The sequence below is a fragment of the Nipponia nippon genome, unplaced genomic scaffold, assembly GCF_047370975.1.
Source record: "Nipponia nippon isolate SJK-2023a ecotype South Korea unplaced genomic scaffold, ASM4737097v1 scaffold_9, whole genome shotgun sequence".
Taxonomy (NCBI): domain Eukaryota; kingdom Metazoa; phylum Chordata; class Aves; order Pelecaniformes; family Threskiornithidae; genus Nipponia; species Nipponia nippon.
This window is the reverse complement of record NW_028262413.1, coordinates 1,364,710-1,390,177: the sequence shown is the minus strand read 5'-3', so window position 1 is coordinate 1,390,177 and position 25,468 is coordinate 1,364,710. Positions and strand designations below refer to the sequence as shown.

The following is a 25,468-nucleotide window of genomic DNA, read 5'->3' as shown; positions in this document are numbered from 1 at the left end:
TTAAAAAAGGGTAGCTTTTAAAAACCAAACAAAAAAAACCCATAGACTTTTCCCTGAAGTTGAATGTCTTTCCTTCTAGCAATAGTTGATAGTTGTTTATTTATTTGTTTAAATGAAGAACAAACCAGCACTAGGCTAGCGTAGCAGTTGTTACCTTCCTCCCCCCACCAAACACGGCAAATAAATCATCTTTTTTCCCAAAAAAGAACTCCCTCGGATCAATAAACCTGAAAGAATTTTTGAAGAGCTGTTCTACCACCTAGACCATCGAGCGCCGATTCTCACCAACTGCCCGGCTCGGCGCAGGCGCGAGGGAAGAACGCGCCGCTGTTCCTTTCGCCACTGCTGGGAGATCCTGTCGGCGTCAGGTTATGCCTAGGACCAGTCGCTGCGGTGTTTATCACGTGGTACCACGACACAACTACCGCCTTCAGGCTGTGCATCTTCTGCAGAGGTCTAGAAGAGAAACAGTTTTACCCCAGTTTTACCTGCCTTTTGAAGATGAAAAGCAAATTAATCTAAAGTAAACACTGAATTCTGGCGGGAAGCACTGACCACTGATCTCTTCAGCCCTTGTTGGTAAGAAAACTTCCTTAACCTGAGCTGCGCTGCCTTGGGCCCAGCCCACGGTGGCGTTAGGTGCTGCTCTCCTCTTCTAAGGGAGAGTTTACAGCCAGCACTTTTATGGTCTTAAGATCTGGGATGACTTGAGTTAATACGCATTGCTGAAGCCTAAAAGCTGTCTGAATAGTTAAGTACAAGCAGTTTCGTATAGTTAAAAATACCAACAAAGTCTACCCAAGCCATTCAGAATACACCTTAATATTTTTATTTATCAAAATACATGCACCGAGTTCTACAAAAACCCAGGTAACGTTTTTATACAGTGTTTTGGTCGTTTATATTAAATGGACATATGTCTTCAGGTAGCACGAAGACTGTTCTAAACAGACACACTATCATTAGTTTAACGTATCTCCAATATGAAAAGCAACATAACCCTGTAATCTATTAAAATTCACATCATCTAGATCTTTCATAAAAAAGATAGAGATGGTTTGTAACTAATTACAGTAGCAAAGTGCTGTGCCTTTATGTTTTTAAGACTTCAGAACATTCACGCGTACCTCTCAAAACGGCGAAATAAAGGTCTCTTCTGGAGCTACAGCAGGAATCAGAGCAGTCTCCAGCTCCTTCTGCTTCTGCAGGAGGCCCTGCAATAAATGGAATATAAATGTGAATCTGCTGTCTTCCTTGTGCAGCCTGAAATAAAGTGTCACTGTTTCATATTTTAAAAGGCTCAATGCTTTTTAAGTACACAACTTTAAAAAAGCAGTACAACGCAATACACTCAGCAGAGCGGGAACTCGAGATGTCCTGCCTTCCGCAGAAGGCCTGGTGTGTGGCGGAGGCGGGAGCCAGCCCGGCTCCTGGGGACGACCCTGCACTGTGCTAAATTTAACGTGCTCGCTCCTCTGCCTTGTCACTGCCTTTGTGGTATTCTAGTGTATTCTTGTATGAAGCTGAACCCAAAACCGTGACCGGTACCAGCTTTTAGTCTTCACGTAAATTATACTTGAAGGCCAGCATTACCATTTGAACTAGAACCTTGTCGGATGCTTTAGAATACTCTTAATTACTCTCAAAAGGTAAAAAGGTTCCTGCTGTGTTAATGGCTCTCCTAAGTACTAGACAGTGGAGAAAACCTGTAATAAAAAATTCTTGGAAGTGTATCCCTGGCTCTGAGTAAGTCATACATGGTAGGGCTATGTGATCAGTCAGTCATGCGTGATAGAGCTGTCTAGTACATTCATAAATTTGAAATAAGCCTTTTTTACTGTAATTAATAGGCTCATATGCATCGATACACCTGGCCCCTTGGTCTCTAGCCGTTTTAGACCTGTCAGAAGATACCTGGTACCAAGGAAGTTTGTTTGCCAAAAAACAAGGAGGGTAAGCTACAATGGTACTTCGCCTCAGTTACAAGACCTTTCTCAAAGAGAAGGGTTACAGGCTGCTGGCACAGGTCAGGCTAGACCTAACGCGGGCCGGCAGCGACTACAGCAACTTGGATGCTGTGTTCCTGGTGGCACAGAAGGGGAGAGGGGTCCCGCAGAACCGGCTTCAGTTAGGAAAGAAGCTGGTTCGACTTTGCTTTGCACCCTTCCAAAAGCAGCAGCTTTCAGTCACTTGATGAATTGCTTTTTAACTCACCAGCAGTGTCTGCTGTTTCTATTAATGGGCCAGCGGACTTGTTCAGTCCCTTTGTCAAGAATTACTGTTATTACAGAGGGTTTTTTGCATTCAGTAGCGTGTTACAAAACAAAGTCATGCAATAAATTGCCTTAAATCAACACAGAGCTGAGGTGAGAAACAAAGGTGTATTTCAAAGGCTAAAGACTGGCCAAAGATGCTGTGAATTCCCCCAGGCAAAAGAAGGCTAAAGAATGGCCAAACACGCTGTGAATACGTATATATTCGGAAACCATCAATCCAATATATATATGCATGTATGTCTAGTTTTAAAAACCAAAACTAGGTTATGTTCTGAAAGAGAAAAGTAGACTCTGCTCTTTGTCTAAATGATATTTCATACCAAATATTGCATTACTTTCTCAGGGAAATAACTGATGCAAAACAGGTGTCACCTGTAGGAGCACACAGTACTTAGGCACACGAGATAGATACACCCAAGTTCAACACTTTTAATGCCCTAAATGCATCCGGCAGCTGGTAGGATATTTAAAGAAGAACGCTACATGTTTTAACTGTCTTCCAGAACCACGGTCCATTGAAAGACTAACCTTAACATTAGCTTTGGCCACTGTTGAGACCTCAATATATACCATACCATGCATCCAAAATGCCCCTACGCTGCTGTCTCCTCAGTTTGCCAACATGGATGTTACCACCTTAAACCTCTTTAAAGATCCGTGGCTTTTGGTCACCTCAGCAAGCACAAGGATCAAACTGGGCTTTGAAGCTGGCTTCATTCTTAACCACTGGCAAATGAAGCCTGAATACAAAATTCTTAACTTGTGGGTATTTAACAAAAACGTTAAGGAGCATTGGGGAAGACCAGGTCCAGTCAAACCTACTGGGAAGCCATTAGAAACTGGCAACCTTTCAGCGCTCCTGGGTCACAACTTTTCTTGATCGATACCGTGGGGAGAGCCGTGACCCTTCCTTCGCACAAGACATTTACCTACTACTGAAACACAATGTATGCGCAGAACCCGTCTTTCTAAAGCACAGCAGGTAATTAATAGTGGTAACTACCGGTAGTTTTGTTGTACTTAAGTCTGTCACATTTTCTTCCCTTTAATTTAATCATTTATGCAATTCTTCTCCCTTGAGGCAAGAAAAATAGTGCTGCTAGCAATAAAGTCCTTTTAGCACGGAGCCATTCAAAAACAAGGGAAGACACTAATACGTTTTTATCTTTAGTGTGCTTCAAGAACGAAATGCAAACCTAAAAGTAAATCGTTTTTTTTGTCTTGCAGTCCCCTGTCAGGCCATCTAGAAGCATAAAAGGAAAACTGTTCCTGCGACTGTCCAGACCTGCGGTTTGAATCCACGATGGGCCACACCCTGTTGCCAACAGGTGGAGTATCAAAGTCACTCCTGTTTTAGTAACTAGATGCCTGACACTATTTTTCCTGGTGTTCTTACTCCAGTCAGGAAAATATGGAACTTCGCAGTTATCAGCTATAATCTTTTGTGCTGCTTTAATTTACTGCAACATGGATCCTTAAAGACAGTCTCACCATTTTCAAAATCCTTCTGGCAATCCTGCAGATTTAATCATTACTGGTAACTTCCTACAAATAGAACAATGTATAGAAACAGAGACAGACTTCTGTCTCAGGAGCTCTTGTGTGTGTAGTATTAAACTAAATTTCATTTTATAGTCACTCACTAAATCTGGCTGATTGACAAATCCTGCATTTTACTTTGACACGTTAACAAAAGAAGAGCTACCTTGGAAGGATTTTCTAAGTGTTCACACTTCAAATTTGCAAATTACGGTACTTTTCCAGGCCTGACACATGACTACCACCCCACTAACTCTTCTACACCAACCACACTGCTCCGTCATGACTGGCTTACCCGTGAAATTTCATTAACAAGGGTTCTAGTGTTTGGTTAAAATCCTATTCTTTCTCCCCTTGAAATTGGAACATTCTTACTATAAGCAACCCTAACTATCAAAACCTGGAGACTAAATAAAGCCATAAATTCCTCTTGATTTCAAGTTTTCTCAGGTACTCCAGTGTTTCATAGCTAATCTAAGGACTAAGGGGCGCACAGTCTCTCCCTAAGGACAGCCCCAAGGTGGCAGCAATGCATGAAAAGCAAAATTAGTAAGAGGCAACAGAAGTAGAGGACAGGGCCCAAAACTTAACCATGTATGATGGAAAAATGAATTAAAGGCCAATGCTTATGACTACGTAATAGTTTGCAATGCTCATTTTGACTTTAGTACATATATACATACATGTTTATCCAGTAAATTTTTGCTTACCTGGCGTAATTCTGACAGTCCTTTGAGAATTGCTTGTTGTCTCTCTCTGATTTTAACTACATCAGGATTTAGAAGAGGATCTCTAACGTGATCAGAGCTAAAAATCTGTCGTGGCGTTTGGTAAGAATCTACAAGTAAATGTATATCAAATCAGGTAACAATACTCTCTATCAATTTTGTTTTCATTTTGAAGCAGGAGATGTTTCACAGCTTGTGAAAAATCAGGTTTTAGTTGCTATTAGATTACAATCACTACTTTTAAGTCAAACAGCACTTAGATTCCTAAACCCAAATCTATATACAATAATGCCAGAGAAGTGCAATCATACTTCGTTAAAGGTAAACAGACAAAAAAGATAAAGAATAAGAAATTTTGTTGCTTTTTTGATTTCTTTAAACTTTTTCTGTGGTTTTTTTTTTTTTAAATAGAGTATCATTTGGTTGCACAGGCTTTCTGTACAGTGCTGTGACACACATGGGTTACTGCAGAATTCAGTAAAAACAAATACCAAATTGAATAAATTGTAGCACTTTGAACTAAATCACTGTAACATTTCTTCTCTTCTACATGAATCAGTTCACAATACATTTCAGTACCATTAAACTGCCGATACTGTGGGTCATGTGTTGAAGGTCTGGTCACTGGTGCATCTGGATCAAGGCAATATACTTCATTTGTTCGAACATAGGGAATAAATTGTGCAGAGGGAGGTCTTCCAGCTTCTGTAATGGGAGGAGGGGAGCTCCTCGGCTGTGTATCTGTCTTGATATTTTTCTCTCTTCTACTGTTGTTATGCAGCAGGAAATTAGAAGCATGTATCTGTTTTTGTTGTACTTGGTGTAATCTGTTCTTAACTGCTGGGACAGGTGGTGATTCACATCTGCATGAAACAATTTCAGTTAAAAAAACCCCAAACACAACTTAAGTAATGTGATTAATTTTCTCAAATATTAGAGACAAAGAATCCTCAGAGGACTGGACTTCTGCTCACTTACTCTCCTTTTATACCTGCAGTTTGTCTGGTCTTGTGTATTTTTAATAGTAGACAATTAGAAGCATCTAAATTCTTTTTAAAAAATTAAAAATCAGGAAAGAAGAGCATTTATATTTCACTGTTAATGTTTTTATACATTTCATTAATGCAGAGTATTGACATACCTTTCTTCATTCAAATTATTCTTATGCAATTGTTCTTCCTAGGAGAAAACCAAGAAAGTCAAAAGTAAAATAAAAAGCTCCATGTTGTTTATATTAAAAGCTTTCATTTTTCAAGACAAGTTTGTTCTGAAATTCCAAAAGCTCTGTTTGACCTGGGTTCAGGAGAACGGTATTAAAGACTTGCATTAGAGAGACTTGTAGTGTCTGTGAACTAAATTAAACAAATTACAGGAGGATTTGCTCCAATCTTCTATGTCTTCAGCACTATCAAAAATACTGTATATATTTTCCAATGACCTTGGAAAGCTGCATTTATAAACCTGAAAAATTCAGCCCAAGATAACGATTATGAAAGGAAAGGTCGTGTTTCTAGAGACAGTCAGTAGAAGTTTTCTATTTAACTGAAAAATATTAACATATCCCATGCTTCTTATGGTATCAGACAATGCTTACGTACCTTAAAAATCTGCTTAAATTCATCGCCCCATTTCTCAGGTACAAAATTCTTGAACATTTATCTCAGTAACATAAGCACAAAACTTTGATTTACCATTAACCTCAAATAAACCAACAAACTCTGTTCAAGAAATGAATAAATCTTTAAAGATACTTATGTGAACAGCTACGTATTTTCACGTGCTTTTTTTTTAACACCCACAGCTTCTAAAATATGTGTATGTAGCCACAGTAAACAAATGGCTAAACAGAACTGAAGTGGCCACCTCTTCTACACCAGATTTTTTCTACTGGAAGGTGTGAGAAAGTGACGTGTTTGTGCATACATATGTATATACATACATACAGAGAGCGAGCGAGCAAGGGCGGGGAGGGGGAGAAGAGGCACGAATATATTTGATAGTATTTTCTTTAAATGAAAATTTCTTTTTCCCAGCCACAAGCTATACCAATGCATGCTTTCTGCAAATGGAGAAGAAATGACTCCACTAAGAAGGACGGATTCTTATGACAACAGAGTACATCCTCAGTAATCCGTATTCTCTGCCGAAATAAAAATTGTTCTCTTGAACGGGTACTCCTATACCTCGACCCTCACCACAGCATAATGCCTGGACAAAGAGGAGCAAGGCAGTGATGTCAGTCTATCCTGCACACTGCTTTCAATCAAGCTCCCTGTTTACATAATGAATCAATGATAACGAATAAATGAAAAAGAACACACACTTTGGAAGACTGAAGTAACAGTAAAAGCGAAGTCACTAAACGGGAACATATTCTTCTGATCGTGAAGAATGGAACAATGCTGTAATACCATTCTTTACACAAAGGGCAGTCACAGGAAAATTCTCAATGCTTGAGTTACGTAAGTAAATTCCCATCCAGGCAAAGCAGGGTGGAACGAGAGTCTTAAAAACACACATCATTGTTGTTAAAGACCAAATATTTACCTTTCTGACTTTATGTCCCTTATTCTTCATATTTATTTCCTCATGAGGTGAAGGAGACCTGTCTGAATAACCACCCTTTTTTGGGCAGAGATTCCCAGGGGTATTCCTTTCTACCAACTGAAGCAGCTCCATTTGTCGCCTTACTTTGTTTTCTTCCCTTTGTTTTTGTAGCTGTTTAGGGTATCTTTCTGACGCTGGAACGTATCTTTTCCCAGGCTTGTTTATGTTCCAGTCAGGTCTTTTGCTGTATTTTTCTGAAGGCTTGATTCGTCTTTCTTTTCTTGCATATTGTTCATATAGATCACTGTAAATGCCACCATTCTCTTTTCCTGAAATTTTGTTTTTATCTATACACTGCATTTCCTTCTGGTATTTTTTGCTGCTAGAGGTTTCTTTATATTCTATGGAAATATCGGGCGATCCGCAACACACAGTTCTTTCCTCAGCTGACTCGGTGTATGCTGAAGTATTAAAGTAATCTAAAAAAAAAAAGAATTATATTTTAACTCCAAGTCTAAGCCATTCAAATGCCTTGTTTGACTTTTGTATGTGTATCAATCTACCATTACTGATTTTATTCAAAAATCGGCTGTTACAGTTTTATAATGCTTTCTATTCTTTTTGATGTGGAAGATAGGACCAGTAGAAGCAAACTCGGGGTGGGGGGAAATATTGGAGAACAAAATCAAGCCCCTGTAAAGCAAAATATTTATGTAGAATGAAACTACATTATTTTAAAATGTAGAATTCTATTTCTGTCATGGTACCCAATCGTAAAGAGCAAAACACAGCTTCTGTTGAGTTTTTCAGCATGCCAGTGGTTTGGTCATATTCACAGTGCTACTAGGAATAATTTACGTTCCCAATCCTTGTCTTCCAATGGAAATATTTTGTTCAATTTTTAAATCACTAACAATCCAGCTTCTTTCTTTACTAAGAGGCATACACAAAACCATTATTTAATTTGTAAACTCTTCAAAAATCACAGTAAAATTTCTACCAGCACTGTCAAAACCAAAAATATTAATTGTTGCTTAAGCAAACAGAAATAAAGCTTCCACTTCACAAGTGATAAGAAGCTAATCAATGTCTAAATACAAGGCATAAAGTGACTGTAAGGTTCCACTGAATCTGCTCATTGACACCTCATCTACAATATTAATAGATGCAGACTAAGTTTGCTCTGTGTTTTTTAACGGTGTGATACAAAATCAAGACAAAGACTGGGCAGCATTCTATCTAGATGGCCCCCCAATCCTGTCTGGGTATTTACCAAGAATTGTAGAAAGCTTTTCTAAACATTTGAATGTAAGCTCTCATTTTCTAATGAGTCTTGTTTTCTAGTTCCCGAATTATTGACAATGTTTCTGCCAATATTTTCAAGGCTTCATTAGAAGCCCAGCCCTGCTCGATACCAAACTACGTTATGTAAACCTGTGAACATTCACACTGAAGATACTACAAATACCTGTTTAAACGCCTTAATAAATTTAGTCCTACGTGGCTTGTGACCATGACTCTAAGTCAACACTATATTTCAGACTGGGTGATTTGAATCTGTAACTGGTAAGTATCAAATATACAGACGTATACTTTATGTAGAAGAATACAGTAATATTCCAACATGCCTGTGTGTATCCAAGTATTTCTTTCTAGTTTTATTCCTTTCTGAATGACACTGATGTGGCCCTGTAGCTCAGTTTCACAAATATGCTGTTCTACTGTCTTTCTTAAGGTACATCAGAGTAACTAAATGTAGGGGCTGCATACCTGTCTGTACAGCAGTGTCTTTCCGAGGAGAAGTCTGCTGATCAATGTGGCTCTTAATGTCATCAGGAAAATGGTGACTTTGATGTGAAATGTCAGTATTACCATTTTCAAATTCTGTATCAACTAAAAAAGAAACAAGTAAAATTGTTCAGTTTAGTAACGTATGTTCCATTTAAACCGTGCTATCAAGTTATCAGACTACTGTGGTTTAGAACTCAAAGCCAGACTAAGAACTATGGTTCAGATCCTAATACGCTCCCTTTTTCACTGGAAATCTAATCGACGGCACACAGGTCTGAATATTCCCTATACATTCCTGGTAATATCTTTATATTTCTTCCTTTATGTAATATAGTATTTGAAGCTTAGTAAAATATAATATTCTCCATATTAGTTAACACTGATTTGTTTGGAAGGCTCTTTAAATAAGCTAAATGAAATTTGGTTTGTGAAGCAAAGGAGCAATTTCTGACCCAAATGCAGAAGGGGAAAAAAAAAACGAAACCAAACCCCACCAACAACTCGCATGCAAACACCAAAGGAATAAGCAAAGTGAATACGAAAAGACTTGTACTTGCCACCACCAAGATTCTTCTGAAGTTTTGAAATGTCATGTCCCTTCTGAGCCAAGTCTCGAATGCGCTGTTCTTGTTTTAACCTCTGTGCTAATTCTTGAGCTTTCTGCATTGTCTGATAAAGCTCATTTGTTTTGAGAGTCACGAGTTCCTTTAAAAAAAAAACAACATAGGTGATCATTTATTTTGAGAATAAAATTAATAGGATTATTTAATCTCCACATAATCCTCAAGGTTTACATATATTCCTATTTTGAGTAAAGCCTTTTCTTTTTAAAACAAAAAACAATATTTATTGGATATTTATCTGCTTTCTAATAAATTCATCTTTTCCTAAATGCCATCTGATTTCAGCCATCTATGACTTCCTGTATCATGTGGTTTAATGAAATAAAAGAAGCCTAAATAAAAATAATTAAACCCCCCATCTTCTTCCTCCTTCCACAGAGAGGAGACAATAGAAGCCTCCCTAACAAAGGCAGAACATCCCTACATATGAGGGTTACAGTGTCCAGACTCAGCAGGTTCAAGGTGCAGGGGACTGGGCCAAGGAAAATCTCCTTTCCAAACCGCTATTACCATCTCATCCCCGCTTCCTGCTGCATTTGCAGGTGGAAAGAACACCACCTGATAGCATAACGTGTTTCGAAGGAGCTGAGCTATGACAGAGAAAGGTAACTTTCCCAATTTTTTACCAGTTTGTTCTAGCATCTACAGGCAGATGCTATACCTTTCCGTCCAGAAAATGCAGAGGAATCGGGGATCCATATTTCTGCAGGTTTGAGAGGAGGGTGTTTTTGGAATCACACTGCCTTATGACATCATGGAGTTCTGCTACTGTTCCAAATATGAAGCAAACAGTAATAGCTGCTACTGTGCCAAAAGGAAGAATAAAACATCAGACAAGGCTTTTAACCTTCTACAGACTCTTCTGTAACAGGTGAGAATGTATACAAATGCAAAATTTGTACTTACCAAAGGTCAAAACGTTACTTTTGATTTAACTTTTATATGAAAGGAGTATGTGAAGCTCAGCAATAGTTACAGAGAAGAAAGGTCTAGAACATGAATGACTTTAAAAATGACTTTTCCAGAATGTATTCTGAAAAGTCTTTAATCCAGAGTGAAAGCACATCCAGTCAGATAAAGTTCATGGTACTGAAGCATCTTAAAAGCATCAAGTTACCAACAACAATAATGGGATCACATACTTTAAGGTTTCTTTTTTATTTAAAATTCGCATTTAGTAATGCATGTTTCTGCATTATTTAAAATTACAATTCCATTTTTGCCAGTTGTTATCCATTTCTCTTCCTGACAAGGCCCTTGTCCAAAAAAAGCAACCTGCGTTAAACTCGTATGGTGTTATGTGTTTAAGCTTATTAATTGAGGAAACAGATTTTGGTTTCAAAATGTCTAAATTTCAGATAGTTTTAATTTTCAAAATTATGAGGCAACACCATTTTGAAGGTGAAGAACAAGAACCATTTTCCTCAAACCCCTGTATTATTACAGACTACCTGCACTATGGAAAATGCAAAAACCCACCTCCTTTTGTTTTTGTTTCAGCATATCTTCTTCAAACTGTTTCTGCATTTGTTCTTTTTCTCGTGCTAGGCGCTGTTCTTCCTCTTGTTCTTCCCATTTTCTCTGCTCTTCCTCCAGTTCTTTCTTCTTCCGTTTTTCTTCTACCTGAGCCATTATTGCTTTCTAGTAATATCAGAAAAAAAGGAAAATTAAAAGATGTAACATTAAAGGTATTATGAGCTATATATTCATATACTTTCATATACGTGTATAATAACTGGATTTGGACAAATTAAAAAAATCAAACAATTTCTTTCAAACACTTTTGTTTCTTTTAATTTCTCACAAGAGAGGTAGCTGTCGTCTTTTTATTTATTTATTTATTTATTTATTTATTTAATCTTTTGGGGGGGTTGAACCACCAGCCTAATAAAGCAGTTTGAAATACTCAGAGACAAACAGAAGTAGCTTTTTATGTTTTCAAAAATGCTTTTATTTTTCTTGTAAAGAAATGGTGGTCTGATTTTTACCTTACATACTGAAAGCTAGTATTTCGATCTAGCAGAATAACAGTTTGACCAGAACAGGCTCATTACATTTATGCTAAGACTTCTTTACACTGTGCTACAGACATCATCATGCAGATATACATTCAGTTAGAGTGCCACAGAAGTAATGTAAATGACAGTAAAGTAGCTAAAAATTTAAAGATGCATGGAGTGGGTTCCTGTAAGTATCAGTCCTCCTGATGACGGTGGAGACTGAAGAGAAACGCACACAAACCTACTAGAGCTCTGAAGACTGCACTGTACGTTTTTTGAGGCAAGAATTCAGTTATGGAAATGCAATCATCTCTCTACAAATACTAAAAGAAAACGGTAGAGTCTAACTGAATGAAATGCTGTTAAACAACTGCAAACGTGTAATCTCAAGCACAGAGGCCAAGTACCTCACTGGAGTCTGGTATTAAATATCATGCTTTATTCATGTGACAACACTACCTTTCATCCTTTCTTCTCATTAAAATAGTGTTAGTAAAACAGAAGTCTACCTGATGTTCTAACTGTTTCTGCCGCCGCTTGTCTCTCTCTTCAATCTGTGCAGGGTCCAGGAGAGCTGTCATTGAACGGAGAAAACTATGAACAAAGAAACATGTAAATGTTTTTAATCATAAGAGAAGAATCCTAAGGCCTTTCTTAATTAGAATCAATTAGATTTCAAGTAATATTTTCATGTTGACGTTATTGCATTGTATTAATTTACATTTATGAAATTCATTTTACTAAGGAACAAAGTAAGGTTATTTGCAGTAAATTTTATTAATGAACAATGCAAGCACTTGTGTCTTTCCAAAGTGAAACAATGGGTATTTCTGAAAAAAGCAAAAGCCAAATTAATAAGATCCAAAGATCAGATTTGAAGAATCTTATTCAAATTTTTTTTTTTAATTTCTGAGGAGGTATCAGAAATGTACCACCTGGGAAGATGGTTATCCTTACAAAGCTCACTCACCTGGCTTTCTGACTGCATTCCAAAGCACTGTTTTTAGCAGCTTTTTCTGCATTTCCCACCTTTGAGGGCATGAGGTTGCTTAAAGCTGCAGGTGAAAAAGGGTGAATAAAAGCAGTCAGCTCCTTAGGGTCAGGTGACAGGCAAAGACTTTCAGGCTGCTTTTTGTACATTCCATTTAAGGGGTGTTGTGCATTAGCATTAAGGTGGTTCTTTAAAGAATCAAAATGCATTGCCCATCTGTCATGCTCTTCAGCCTGAATAAATATGAAGCAACAAAAAAAGGGAAATGCGCTCAATTACACTGTTTCTATGAAGTATGGTTAACAAAACAGACAACACACATTTTGTAAAACAGGAACATTTGAAAAGCTCTGTTATGGGGCTACAATACAGACAGCAGTTAATTCCCTAAATGGGAAAACAGAAGTCTGTTGCTTAAAATGCAAGTCAGGTCAGAAATTATACTGCTGATCCATACACTTGGTCAGCAAAAACATATTGCTACTATATTTTCAGGAAACAAAAAATTAGAAAGTGAAAAAACATTGAAAAATAAAGAAGTTAACTTGGATTCAGGCTTTTTGGTACTGCTCTTTCAATTTGTATTACTATTCCACTCCATAATTTTTCTAATAGTTCTGAGAATTGCTTGATTGAGAGGTCAGTACCCTGTCCACTCTGCCATACTCTTCTCCTGTTGCACACGTATTCTCTCTCTAGTAACATGAACAAGTGGCATCTTTTACACTGTCCTACATTTACCCCTTCCATTTTAATTCTGGATGGTAGCAGAATTAATGTGCATTGGGCAGAGATGTTATCTCTAACTTCCTATTTTGAGCTAGACAGGCCCATTATAAAATAAGCCTTCTTTCAAAGTATCTTCCACCCACAGCAGCCGCTACTGCTATCCTAGGAAAGTACCTAAAACATACTGGCTTTAAGTCTCTCTTCTGCACCACCCAGGCTTATCTTTTTGGGTCAGTGTTGGCAATTGGGACATTCCAATGTATCACTGATAGAAGATTTTTACCTAATGGGCCTTTGTTTTTGTTACAGGTACTGAAAAGGTTTTCTCTTCTGACTAAAACAAGAACTGTTTCTTTGGAGGGACTGGAGAATGGCTGCCTCAAAACTTGCATTCTGCAGGAAAAAACCTAACATAATCTAATCTCATCAGCTTTCTAGGAGTCCTTTCCTTAAACAAAAAATCCCGTGTCAGAAAAGTTTCACACCTATTTTAAAAGAAGCAAGAAAATCATAGTCCAAATAATAAGAATCTGAATTATTCTTCCTCCTGTTCCCTGAGTTTTGTTCCCTTGAATACTCTGTGATGTAGAAGCAGATCAGAGTAGTTGGAAAATCTGCTTTATTCTTATGCAAGTCTGTGGTGCAATATGCAGAAGGGTTGAGAGACAAGACCTGAAAAAAACAGATGTTGAAGAAAACGAGATTAAGTGCGTATTAACTTCCTCTCAAAAAGAGGCTGGAAGCGGGATTACTGCTAGATTACTCACTGGTGACTGCAACCATCTTCCCACAGCACAGCTATCAAATTAAAAACCAAGGCAGCTAATGAAGGAACCTTTCACAGCTGTTTTCCCTTCACAGTTACAAAGCTCAATTTGCAAAGGAAACCTGCTTCCTTCAACAACTCAGGAAATAAAAAGACTTGTGTTGTGTGTAGGTATGTAACCAAGCTTGGCAACAAGGGGTTCTTTGGGAAGGGTGGGTAGTAAAGCTCTCTTCTAGTACTACAAGCTGTGGAATTACAATGAAGAATTTGTGTCTTGGAATTGTGTAATTGCTGTAAATGCTTCAGATGAGAGTAGAAACTGTAGCCTTTTAATCCAGAAGGCCACAGACTACGAACATTCATATCAATCAAGTTTTGGCAACCAAGATTCTTTTCACTACAAATACAGAACATCTCATGATAGGAATGCATCTCATGCACGGTGAAAAATATAATCCTGGGGTTAAAGCTGTGTACAGTAATTTGGAAATCTGGATTCCAGCAATAGCACAATCTCACTGCACGTTTTATATTAGCCACAGTTTCCTTCTAGATCCAGCATAAGAGACCTACATTCAACAGCCTGGAAAAACCAAAGGGGTAAAAAAGGTAAGGCTATTTTCTTTAATAGTTTTTGCAGTAGAAGTGTTTAAAAAAGCTTCATAAGAGCGTATGTGCATGCGGACATATGCCTATCAAAATAATATTTCTAGAAACAGGATTTGAACACGCTGTAGTTGTCTATAACTTTCCTTCTTTTTTTTCTCATCTCCTTCCGTAGTCCACAGAAAATGTCTTTTTACAAAGTGTCTGACCAGTGTCTCTACAACACCTTCCAAACCCTAGTGCTTTCACACAATGGTGGGAAAGAAAAAAAAAGTATAGTAACATCACTGTTTTCATCTCTGCAGCAAGCACTCTAACACATCACACCAGACACATGGTAGTCTGTTCTCTGCCACCGAACTACTGGAACAGCTACTGGCTGAACGCTCAATTAGACTGTCCTATGGACTTATGGTGAAAACCTGCGTGTGCTGCAGGTAATTACATCTTTGTCGCTACTTCATTAGGTCTACGATTTCATCTTTTATTTCTTAGAACAAAAATGGAGAGAAAAACTTCTCTTATTCCAAAAAGTCCCCCTAAACCACAGATACCTTTGATAAATTAAGTTTTTCTTCTATTTTTCGTAGCTTAGCTTCTTCCTTCTGTTTGTCCAGCTCTTCAAGCCACTTCTTCTGTTGCTCATGCTTCAAAGCACTAGAAGGTCGTTCCTGTGGCACAGCTTCCTGAAATAAGATAAGCACTAGTCTCTTCCTTGTACAAAAAATTCAATACCTTGTCTAGCCACATAGTAAAGGCGGCAGAAAACTTTGCCTTCAGTTGCTAGGCGTAACCGGGCTGTTCTCTTGCACAAAAAAATCAATGTAAGTTTGTAACTGCAGCAAGTGTCTGACTGCTCCATAAAAACGCTTCAGTTGTTAGAAAGATGCTAAATAAGCCAGTCCTTGAATACTATTCTAACGTGAACCATCAGCCTCTCACTCCAAAAAAACTTACTTATATGTATCATGAATAAAAATCCCTTCCTTCTTCCATGGTTCACTGCTCAGTCCATGTTCCAGGTAGATTCAGCACTATGATCTAATTAGTAGTGATCTGTCTCAAGTAAATCCTACATACCATCTTCTGTTCCTGCTTCTTAATGGATGTATTTAACACGCTCCAGTGGCACTGAGAACTTCCAATGCTATCTGACAAAAACCACTCTTCAATCAGTGCCTACTAGCAGTAACTCAAAAACCACTTCTTGAACCTTCTGCCATGAATATATTTTTTTAAAGTCTTCTATTTCTGATAGGTTCCCACTTCTCTATTTCTTTAACGCATACTTAAAAGCTAAATAAGACTTCAGCTCACACCTCTAGTACTGTTCCTCACATCAGCCTTGAAAATACTCAGTCTTCCAAGCATCAGTATTTCGATAAACATTCATTCAGATACAATTCTCTAGATAGAGCAAAAAGGTCTACTGAATTCTTCTGGTTTAAAAGAACTACTGAAGATATACGTGTGTTGTCAATAAATAAGTAAAAAAAAAAAACCCAAAAAAAACCAAAACTGCATGCAATTTAAAATCTTACCCCTAAAACAAATGCTGTGCAATTGACAGCTGGTAAGTCAGAACAACTGAAATCAGAAGCCTGCCCAGCTGGAGCACTTGAAACATTCAGTGGAACTTTATTAGCTTCTGTGGCTAAAGCAGCTGTGCGGACGCAGTTTTCCTCAGTGGTAACAATTGAGTCAGCTGGAACCATTGTCTGCAAATAAAGTGACCTTTATTTACCTCACCTGTTTTGTTTGTATTAAATAGCCCTTATCATATAATAAACAAGTAAATTATACTTCTAGAAGCTGTTATTCATTAAAACTTCAGCCAAAACTTGTAACTAAGCATTTCATATCCAGTATTTCTTAATTATGTAGATTGAAACAAATTCTCATGTGGTAGAGTGGTAACTTTTCTACGAATGCTGAATATGCCACAAAAAAAGCAATTTACAACCCTCACTTCTGTTTAACAGCAATCAATTTCACTGGAGAAGCAGTCTTGTCTGAGTATAATATGTCTACCTGACACAGCATTTTCAGAGTGACAGCTGACTTTTTAAGAGGCAGGTTAGAGTAAAAGTCAACTTGCTATGCTCATTATCTAAGCAATCAAATATATGTGAGAGCTCATGAACAATGTAAATAATGATATGACCAGGAATAACATTTGAGACTATTCCTCAAAACAGAACTGGAAAAGACTTATATCTTTTAGTTAGGAATCAACATGGAAGGACACAAATGGGTTGGTCATGCTACAAAGATTTTAATTTGTGAAGCTACAAATTGGAGCAATAGCTAAGTGCGAAACAGGGTGTTGCAGCAATTCATGCCATGACCGCTGAGATTGCATTCTACTGGATTCGTATAGAAAAGAAAATCTTGTATGAATTAGAAGTTGAACAGTTCTGGAACAGTGCTGTGGAAACTGCGTGCACTTTTTTTTTTTTGTTTACTAATAGCCTTACCTTATCTGAGTCAGCTGTTTCCACTTTCTCTTTATGGGCTTTATTATTGCCAGGTTTTGCCCAGAAATAACCCACCTCTCCCTCCAAAGTTTCTTTCAGTTTCTTCTTCAGTGCTACCTGTTCATCTTCAAAAACAACAAACTAGTAAGAATTCCCAATACAGATGTGTAGCAGGTTTTTTTAAAAAAAAAAAAAAAAACAAACAAAAAGCCAAAAAAGCAGCAATGCATGTCTACCCTGTAATTTTGATTGTAAAATGGACTACAAGAGTAAGTCACCACTGTCTGACCAATCAGTCTAAACATGACCTTGCTCTTAAGAGGATCGTGGCTGAGTCTCTGCCCAGAGATGTAGAAGTAATTGGGGAATCTCTCCGAGAAGACTACAAAACACTGAAGGCTTAACAATGTCCCAGGGAAGAGGGAAAACTAACAGAAATAACCAAGTATATACGTTATCTCCATTATATTATACCAGTTTTGGACTACTGTAATACTATTAAAACTGATGGAGCTATACATGGAAGCTACTGACAATGCAGAATCAAACCCGGAAACCAGGTGGTCTACACCCAAGTTGAAAACAAAACACAACACTCCTGCATGTGAATCATAAAAAGTTTAATTTGTCAGAGAGAATTTACTACTGTGTTAAACAGTTCTATTTTTCTACAGAGATTCCCCTTGGTTGGTGATGGGGCAGGACTGCAAACTGTTTCAAGCTCAAATTGCAATTTGATATATTCAGTCATGCTTGTAGATTAGGGTGACGCTTTTCCGATTAAAAAACAAATTAATTTGTTAATGATAATGGCTATCAACTACTGGCAGAATGGGACAAAATCGGTGGCAAGTAACTCCTAAAATATGAAGCATAACTGAATATACTTATAAATATTATCACAAACTTGGTTAAGAAGCATTTTTGCAGGAAGTTATAGATAATCTTTGCATAAAATTTTGAAATTCAAGAATCTTAATCTGTCTTGGAGACTAATAAAACTATGTACTTTCCAATTTGTAGCAACTGCACTGATATAAGTAAATTTAAAAGAGCATAAGGAACACAAAGTTTCTTGGCATCCTGAGTGTAATAAACTGATTGAAAATATATTCTGTGTATCATAAGTACCTAATTCCTTCTTCCATTGCGTCTTTCTAAATTCTAATAAGGCTTTCTCCCCTTCTCTTTCACCCAAGGTACTAAACATGTCAGCAGGTTTCCACGAATCCTTTCTAGAGAAAAGGAAGGGGAAAAAAACCAATTTTACCTAAAAAGCAAATGTGTTAATTTTAAAGCTAATTTTTTAATTAGTGTTACTGTGATTAAGAATTACAATACAAATCTTTATTGGAGATACAATTTTTGTAGACAATAACACAGATCTACATACATAACCTTCTGTCCTGGCTGTGGATATGCTTCTTGTTTTCTGCTTGAATCAGAGTTAGCTCCTTCTGGAACAGATGAAACTTCACAAGCTTTTTGGAGCAACACTATAATGTTTTCCTCTGATGCCTCATTAGTAGCTGTGGTAGAATATAAATATATTACAAAAATATATAAATATATATGTATGACCACTAACTTCAGCATTGAATAAATACTTCACAAACAGCAGAAATTTGCAAATTCCCCACTACTTAACAAAACTGTTTTCAGCCCTGCTTGTATGGTTAAGGCACATAAGATACTACGTCACAGGGTATTTTAGAATGCTACACTTACAGTAAACACTATTCTTGGCTAAGAGCTCAGACTCTGGGACTCTAATTACTTAATTGCAGCGTGTCTTGTTCCTGTTGGCAAAGCACTGACCACCTCCATAGGTCCACAAACAGGAGTAAGGATGTAATACAAGACACGCAATAGTTCTCATGCTTCCGAGTAGAAGAATTGAAAAAAAATAAAATACTATTCAACAGTAATATTACAGTTAGGCAAGAAGATACATGGATGTCTTCGGGCCAGAGGAAAATGGCACTGCTGCTCTTGAGACACACAGCAAGACCCGAACTCTTCACAAAGCCAGAAAGGCCTATCTCTTTGAGGTATTGCTTTTTCTCAAACTCCTAATGGTAATGGTACAGTGCAGTTCTACTATGTTTCTTCCCCCCAATGTAAAATGGTTCCTTTTTTGCGTGAAATATTGACAGAATTGCTTGCCGTTTTGCTCTTTAAAGTACCAGAATACTATCAATCAGTCCTTAGTTTTTTCTGTTAAAATTATCAAATGCTTGGTTCCTAACAGTAACAGCCAATTTCACATCCTTAATAGCAAACAGTATTTTGTTTGAGACCATTAAGCATAACTGTAACACCTCTGCAACCTGCAAATGAACTGAAATGATGAACTCAAAGTTAAGCTTCCACATCTTGCTCTGTTTCCATGAAAACTATTCAACTATTGGTACCTTACCCATTTCCTCTTGGTTTTCATTATGAGTCTCAGAGATGCTTCTGGTTCCTTCTTTCACAGTCATCAAAATCTGTTGAAGCTGTTCTTGTGTTAAACATACTAAACTTGTTAGGTCTTCAGCTGATACACATGGGTTTTGAGGTTTCTGTTTACTTTTAACAACATTAGGATTCTCTGAATTGGGATATCTGTTTGTGCTATCTCTTTGGAAAATCAAGGAGTGATCTTTAGTTGTGCCTTCATGTGAGGAGTGTTTAGTAACTTGCAGTTTTTCACCTTTTGCCATTGATAAGCTTGATTCACTCCTTGGTTTTGTTAAGTTTTCCTGCTTGATACAAGCATTTTGTGTTGACCTCAGAACATGTCCAGTATGCTTTATTCTCAATGCCTGTTTAGGTGCTCTGCCTTTATTACCCATCTGTTAAAGCAATAAGATATCACCATATATTAAATAAGGAAATAAATTTGCATGGGTAACAAAAACAAGATTGAAGCAACAAGTAAAATAAGTGTCATTTTTCTTCTCTGCTACATCAATAGAAACTAACTCAGTATAAACTAATGAAGTATTTTCATGACTACTAGGAACACCTTGGAAGAGAATACAGCACCTAAATTTGAATATTTAAAAATGACAGTATGAAAAGTAACTTTATGTAGCATAACATTTAAAAGAAGTAATAAACATTAATTCTGCTTTTCTTTGGAGTTTCTGAAGCCTGGCTTCAAACAGGTGTATGCTTTCACCATACAGCCAGTATTATTTCAATCCTGAGTCTTCCATTCTGTACTAAAGTTTTATCCTTTTCAAGGTCCTTGATGTACACTTGTAATTATCTCCTACGCACTGAGACCTTTTTCTGCTTTCTTGCCTTCCCCAACCCACTACATTCCAGTTTACTCAGACAGAGACAACCTATACAACCAATTTGGAACTTAAACACACTTCAGATCCCTATTTTACCAGAATCCCTTTAAGGTCTCTCAAAGTTCTGATTTAGGCGATTCCCTGTGCAGCTGTAACTTCTTAGCAAAGTAAACTACAGCATTTTGCAAAGGTAAAAGTAGTCATAGAACTTCTAATTCATCCTTTTTAACAGCTATTATGAACCTGAGAAATACATATTTATCTTTCATAAACATCATTGATTACAAGTATTTAGTTCAAATGTGTTCTCAAATTTCTGCGTTAACAAACTAGTTAACTAGTTAATTTGTGTGCTCTAACCAAAAAAGTCATTTTTCCACTCACCTTCATTGCAGGCTTTGATTTATCTTTTGGGAAACAAATGCAAACATATAAGAGAAGTATTTAATAATAACTTCCTCCTGAAAAACAATCTTGAGAAATTAATAAACTGTTACATTCATCTGATTTTTGTAAGGCAGGGGGAAAGTACTTTCCCCATAACATCTGCCCCAATTATATTACTACTTTTTTTTTTTTTTTTAAATTTCAGTATACACACTTCAAAGGTATGCTGGAAAAAAAAAATTAGATAAGATATATGTCAGTAACTATTTCCAATTTTATGTAGATCTAATAAAATCATTGTGCGAGTCTGATCCTCCCCTGCTATTGACTCTGTTTCTCAGAGAGCCCTGTGGTAATCGCTTATTTTTAATTATTTGGTTTTTGTGATTTTTCAATTTGCGTTCTGTGTCACATCCTTCCAGGATAGTCCCTGTATCCAACCCCATCTCACTACATGATGTTATCTGTCTCCATTGCTGACAGCCTAAAGGAACAATACTTGCATAATCACACCATTCACTATCGTGCCGCTTACCTATGCCCTGAAATACTCTTCAGTCTTTTAACCCAAAGCCTAGAGGATGCACAGAGATGTAGTGGTCTCAAAAATAATATTAAGTACTGTGTTTAATATCATACTTATTAATAAAGAATATTATAATATTGGTTAGTAGAGGGAATGTGGTACTCAACACAAGAAATCCTGCACATATGGCTAATGGAAAAAGGGTAGAAAATATTAGGGATGATATTTTAGTGGAACACATCTGTTGGAAACAAGGCTGCTTCAGCTGCACTATGCAATTACTGCTCTGGCAGTGGTTGTTGCACATTTTGCACTAGTAGCACCTATACTTTTTTTTTTTTTTGCATTACCAATTAAAGACATTGGAGAACACTGTTCTTAAAGTCTGCAAAACTACACTATTAATAGTTTCCAACCTAGATGAACATTTTAAAACTTGGGAGTATGCCAAAATGTTGTCTTGTAGAGACAGGCATTAAATCCTGAATGATCTTGATAATGTTTCAGTAGTAAGGGTGTTCTGTGGCCGTCTTTATCACTGGGTTCTTAAGCATTCAACACTCATCTGAGTAGATAAAAGTCACTTTTGGGCTTCTTTCCGGCCATTCAGAAATTAAATAAGGTGGGATTCTATGTGCTATGCAAACCCAACTTCTCTGTGGAAAGGAGAAAGAAACATAAATAGGGTCTTTGCCATCGTAGTGGGGAGATACATAATCGGGAACTCCAAAAAGCTGCTTATGGGTTATTTTCTTTTTTTTTTTTCTGTGTAAAAGAGAAACAACTATCTCAAGCAGCAGCTTAAGCTACTACAGAATAATCCCACTTTAGCCCCTAAGACTGTGAGCAGTGTTACAGTGCAGAAAACTGAAATTCAGAAGTAATACTATTTGATGCAATTTGTGACACTATTCAATTCAAGGAAGTGGTGTTTATATCAGTTGTATAAACACGTTAATTCCTGAAGAAGACTGCTTGTTCAAGGCTAGTTCAAAGTCAGTGCTTTATCTTAGAGCGCTCTGGAATGTACACTGCCCTATCCAGCTGATGATGTTAACGATGGTTGGAAAAAGTGAAAGCTGTAGCACTGCTGTTCTAGAGGTGTTGCAAGGTTTTGTTTCCAGTAGACTGCTATTCCTGACTGACTCAAAATATCCCATAATGCCTCGTTAGACAGCTGTCTGGTAAATGCAGAAAATGAAGTATAATTTAGAGGACAGAAAATGAAATATCATTTAGAGGGCACTAAACGGAGAATTTCTGTATCCTGACAGGTACGTACAACAGTTACAGAAAGTGGACTTGTGCTTGTACAGAAACAGATGTCTGACGAATCACAAAAATAGGATTTATTAAAGCTTAATTATGAACATATACCGGAAAAGTCGACCTCAGACGGTAGTAATGAGATCTGGCCTAAATAAACTGCTGACTGAAAATTATAAACATCAACGGCCAAATACTAAAGCTGCTTTGAAGTCAGAAATGTGACTGTAATGATGTAATTCTGTGTAAATTAAGCAGGTCAGTGAGGTGCTGTAAAGTCGCAGAAATTATGTCAGTCAATATATAATAGTACTTAATTTTTTTTATGAGTGGAGAGACAAGCTGTGAAGAGTCAAGACTATTTGCCAGCTGTTCATCAGTAGACAGACTACTCAGAAGTTCAGTATCAACCTAGGCCAGTGACAAGCTGGTGGGTAAGAGGACGTGTAAATAACAATGCACAAATATTCTCCCTAACTTGAAAAATACTTCAATAAAGCTGTGCTTCATATTGCTTGGATCTTAAGTTTAACTTCAAGAAGCTTTAAAGATTATTCAAGATAAACGATTAGAAAAGAATACCAGAAGAAGCTAGAATTAGCCTAGGCTTTCCATCCAGCACTTCAGTTTCAAGCTTCAGTCCATCTCTGCAAAATGAGAGAGAGGGGGGGGGAATCTGAAGTATTAAATAATCTGGTAACGGTAAGATTTTTACATTAATAACAAGGACAATTGTACTTAATTATAACATTGTATTTACTGTTGGTCCAGATGGTCTTTCATACCCCAAGCTTTCTACATTTGTGAGGAGCTACTTAATAGAAAGAAATCAACAGATCTTAAAGAGGGTCTATTTTTAGCACTGATACTGGAGAATTTGGATTTGCATGTTACAGAGTAAATCTTCATGCTGAAGGTGCCACTCCATATTGTTATACCTAGCAATACGCCTACCTCAAGAACTTAATCATCCAGCAATACAAACTGTGTGCTACAAAAAATGTCAAACAAGTCTCCCTCAATGCCAGCGCTGATCACAAAGAGGGGCTCTATTCTGAAAACGGTTTTTAATTGTGCTTCCATGCAAAACAGTCCACATTTTAAAGTGGAGCAAATGTTGTTATAAGGGTTTAAAAAAAGGAGAAAAGTTGGCAGTGTTTAGGTGCACGAGTGTAAAGTACCCAAATGCTTTTCTTTCTTCTTAGTTTGAGAAATCTGATATAAAGATTGAAGCTCAAAATAACGCTTATCTTTAAAAAACAAAAGCCTAGCACACCTGACGCTCGCAAGCCCCTGTCTAATTACCAGGGCAGCAGAGAAGCGCTCGCAGCTGTGACTCCAGAGGCGCAGGCAGCACACGGCAGCTCAGCCGGGCCCAGCACCCGCGGCGGGCCGGCGGGGGCACCGGCCGCCCGGGGTCGGCCCCGGCGCGGTCCCGCAGGAGCGGGCCGAGGGCCTCCCCTCCCCTGCCCTGAGGGAACGCCACCGGCTGGCTGCGGGAGCTGCAGGCCTCGCTCGCCCCGGCGGACGGTACCGGCGGTCCCCTCACACCGCCGAAGCGGGGGGTTTCGGAGATCTCGCCGCCCAGGCCGTCTCCGGACCCTTTCCGAGGCCGGCCCGAGAGAAGGCCCTGCTCACCCCTCCGCTTCGTCAGGCAGAGCGCTCCCGCTGCCAGCGCCCCGGCCGCGAGGCACTAAGCGCCCCAGCGCTGGCGGGCCGCGGGGTTCCCCTCACAGCGCAGGTGAAGGCCGGGCGGGTTCCGGGGCCGTGAGGGGCCAGGGCCGTCCCTCCCCGGACAGGGCCGCGTCCCAGCCGGCGGCAGCGGCTCTCGCTGCCAGCCCAGCGAGCCCCTCCCTCCTTACCCCAGATTCATGGCTCTGCCCGGCGGCCAGCGCAGCGGCGGCGGCTGAGGAGACGCGCGGCGGCGCCCACTGCCCGGCCTCTGCGCGCCGCGGTTGCCAGCCCCGCACAAGGAGCCGGGAGGCGATAGGCTTCCCGCCGAGCCGCCGCTTTGCCAATGGGCTCCTCGCACGCTGCGGGGCCCGCCGCCGCGAGGCGTTGTGGGGGATGGAGTCCCACGGCCCCGAGGCAGCGCAAACCCCGCTGCGGCCGGCGGGCTCGCCGCGGGTGCGGAGCCGTCGCAGGGGGGTTATCCCCGGCGGCTGCGCAGGGCGGAGGGGAGAGGTCGAGCGGGGAGGGAGAGGAGATGGGTGCGCTACGGCGGGTGAGGGAGGCGCGGGGCCCGGGTCGGCGGCGTCCGCACCGGTGCTGCCTCCGGAGCGGCTGCCTGCGCCGCCCGGGGAGGGTGGCCACTTTCTCCCTCGCCTTTTTGGCCTTCTTTTTTTTTCTTCCTTTTTCTGTTTTTTCTGCTTTTTTCTTCTCTCCCCCCCCCCCTTTTTTTTTTTGTGGTGTGGTTCTGACAAAGCAAACAAGGTAGGGGAGAGGGGCGTGCGGCTGAAGGTGGGCAAGCAATGGCCGCCGGCGGCGGGCGGGCGGGCGGCCTGCCGGAGGCGGTGAGGGGCTCCGCCCGCCCGCCGGGTGTCCGGGCGCTCCTGGGCGCGGCGGCCTCGCCGTCCCCTCAGGCGAGGCGGGAGGGAGCCGGCCGCACGGCCTGCCCGGCGGCAGCGCTCCGCTCTCCGGGCCGGTGCGGCGGTGGGGAGCCCCCGGCCGCGAACCGCAGCGGGCGTGCCCTGCTCGGGGCGCCCGGCGAGGCCCGGCTCCTCGTAGGACGTTTTTCCTCCTGGGCTTCTGCTGCCTGCGGCGGGTGGTTCTGTCCCGCTGGCTCTTCGGGGCTCGCTGCGCTTCGGGCCGCTCGAGGGGCTTCTGCGGGGTTTCTGCCGCCGAGCTGTGCGGCCCGGCCCGGTGCCCCCTGCTCTGGGGGTGGCCGGCGTCCGTGGCCCACTCGTGATGGGCCCGAGAAGCGTTTCAG

At 39.6% G+C, this 25,468-nt stretch overlaps 1 protein-coding gene across 5 annotated transcripts; it reads right to left on the bottom strand.

Moving 5' to 3' along the window:
• Nucleotides 1-54: 54 nt before the first annotated feature.
• On the bottom strand, nucleotides 55-25,468 carry CCDC66 (coiled-coil domain containing 66). Of its 5 annotated transcripts, XM_087745268.1 has the most exons (21): nucleotides 24,402-24,534; nucleotides 23,122-23,186; nucleotides 20,745-20,767; nucleotides 19,493-19,910; nucleotides 18,467-18,602; nucleotides 18,205-18,308; nucleotides 17,074-17,198; nucleotides 16,138-16,314; nucleotides 15,151-15,282; nucleotides 13,710-13,896; nucleotides 12,475-12,559; nucleotides 12,014-12,098; nucleotides 10,984-11,145; nucleotides 9,439-9,586; nucleotides 8,861-8,983; nucleotides 7,091-7,569; nucleotides 5,685-5,722; nucleotides 5,123-5,406; nucleotides 4,526-4,653; nucleotides 1,128-1,214; nucleotides 55-456 (listed from the first exon to the last, which is right to left on the bottom strand). In XM_087745268.1, exons 1-20 carry the CDS (start codon nucleotides 24,410-24,412, stop codon nucleotides 1,131-1,133), a joined length of 2,994 nt encoding a protein of 997 aa, XP_087601394.1. In that variant the 5' UTR covers nucleotides 24,413-24,534; the 3' UTR covers nucleotides 55-456; nucleotides 1,128-1,130. The 5 variants fall into 5 exon arrangements, with proteins under 5 accessions (XP_087601394.1, XP_087601395.1, XP_087601396.1 ...); XM_087745269.1 differs by lacking the exon at nucleotides 13,710-13,896 and having other exon boundaries at nucleotides 12,475-12,728; XM_087745270.1 differs by lacking the exon at nucleotides 20,745-20,767 and having other exon boundaries at nucleotides 24,402-24,477.

What these genes read in the sequence shown, in the direction of transcription:
- CCDC66 (XM_087745268.1), bottom strand. An exon ending in TGAAAACCAAGAGGAAATGG is followed by an intron (nt 18,603 to 19,492) that starts GTAAGGTACCAA and finishes ATTCTACCACAG; the next exon opens with CTACTAATGAGGCATCAGAG. An exon ending in CAGCCAGGACAGAAGGTTAT is followed by an intron (nt 18,309 to 18,466) that starts GTATGTAGATCT and finishes CCTTTTCTCTAG; the next exon opens with AAAGGATTCGTGGAAACCTG.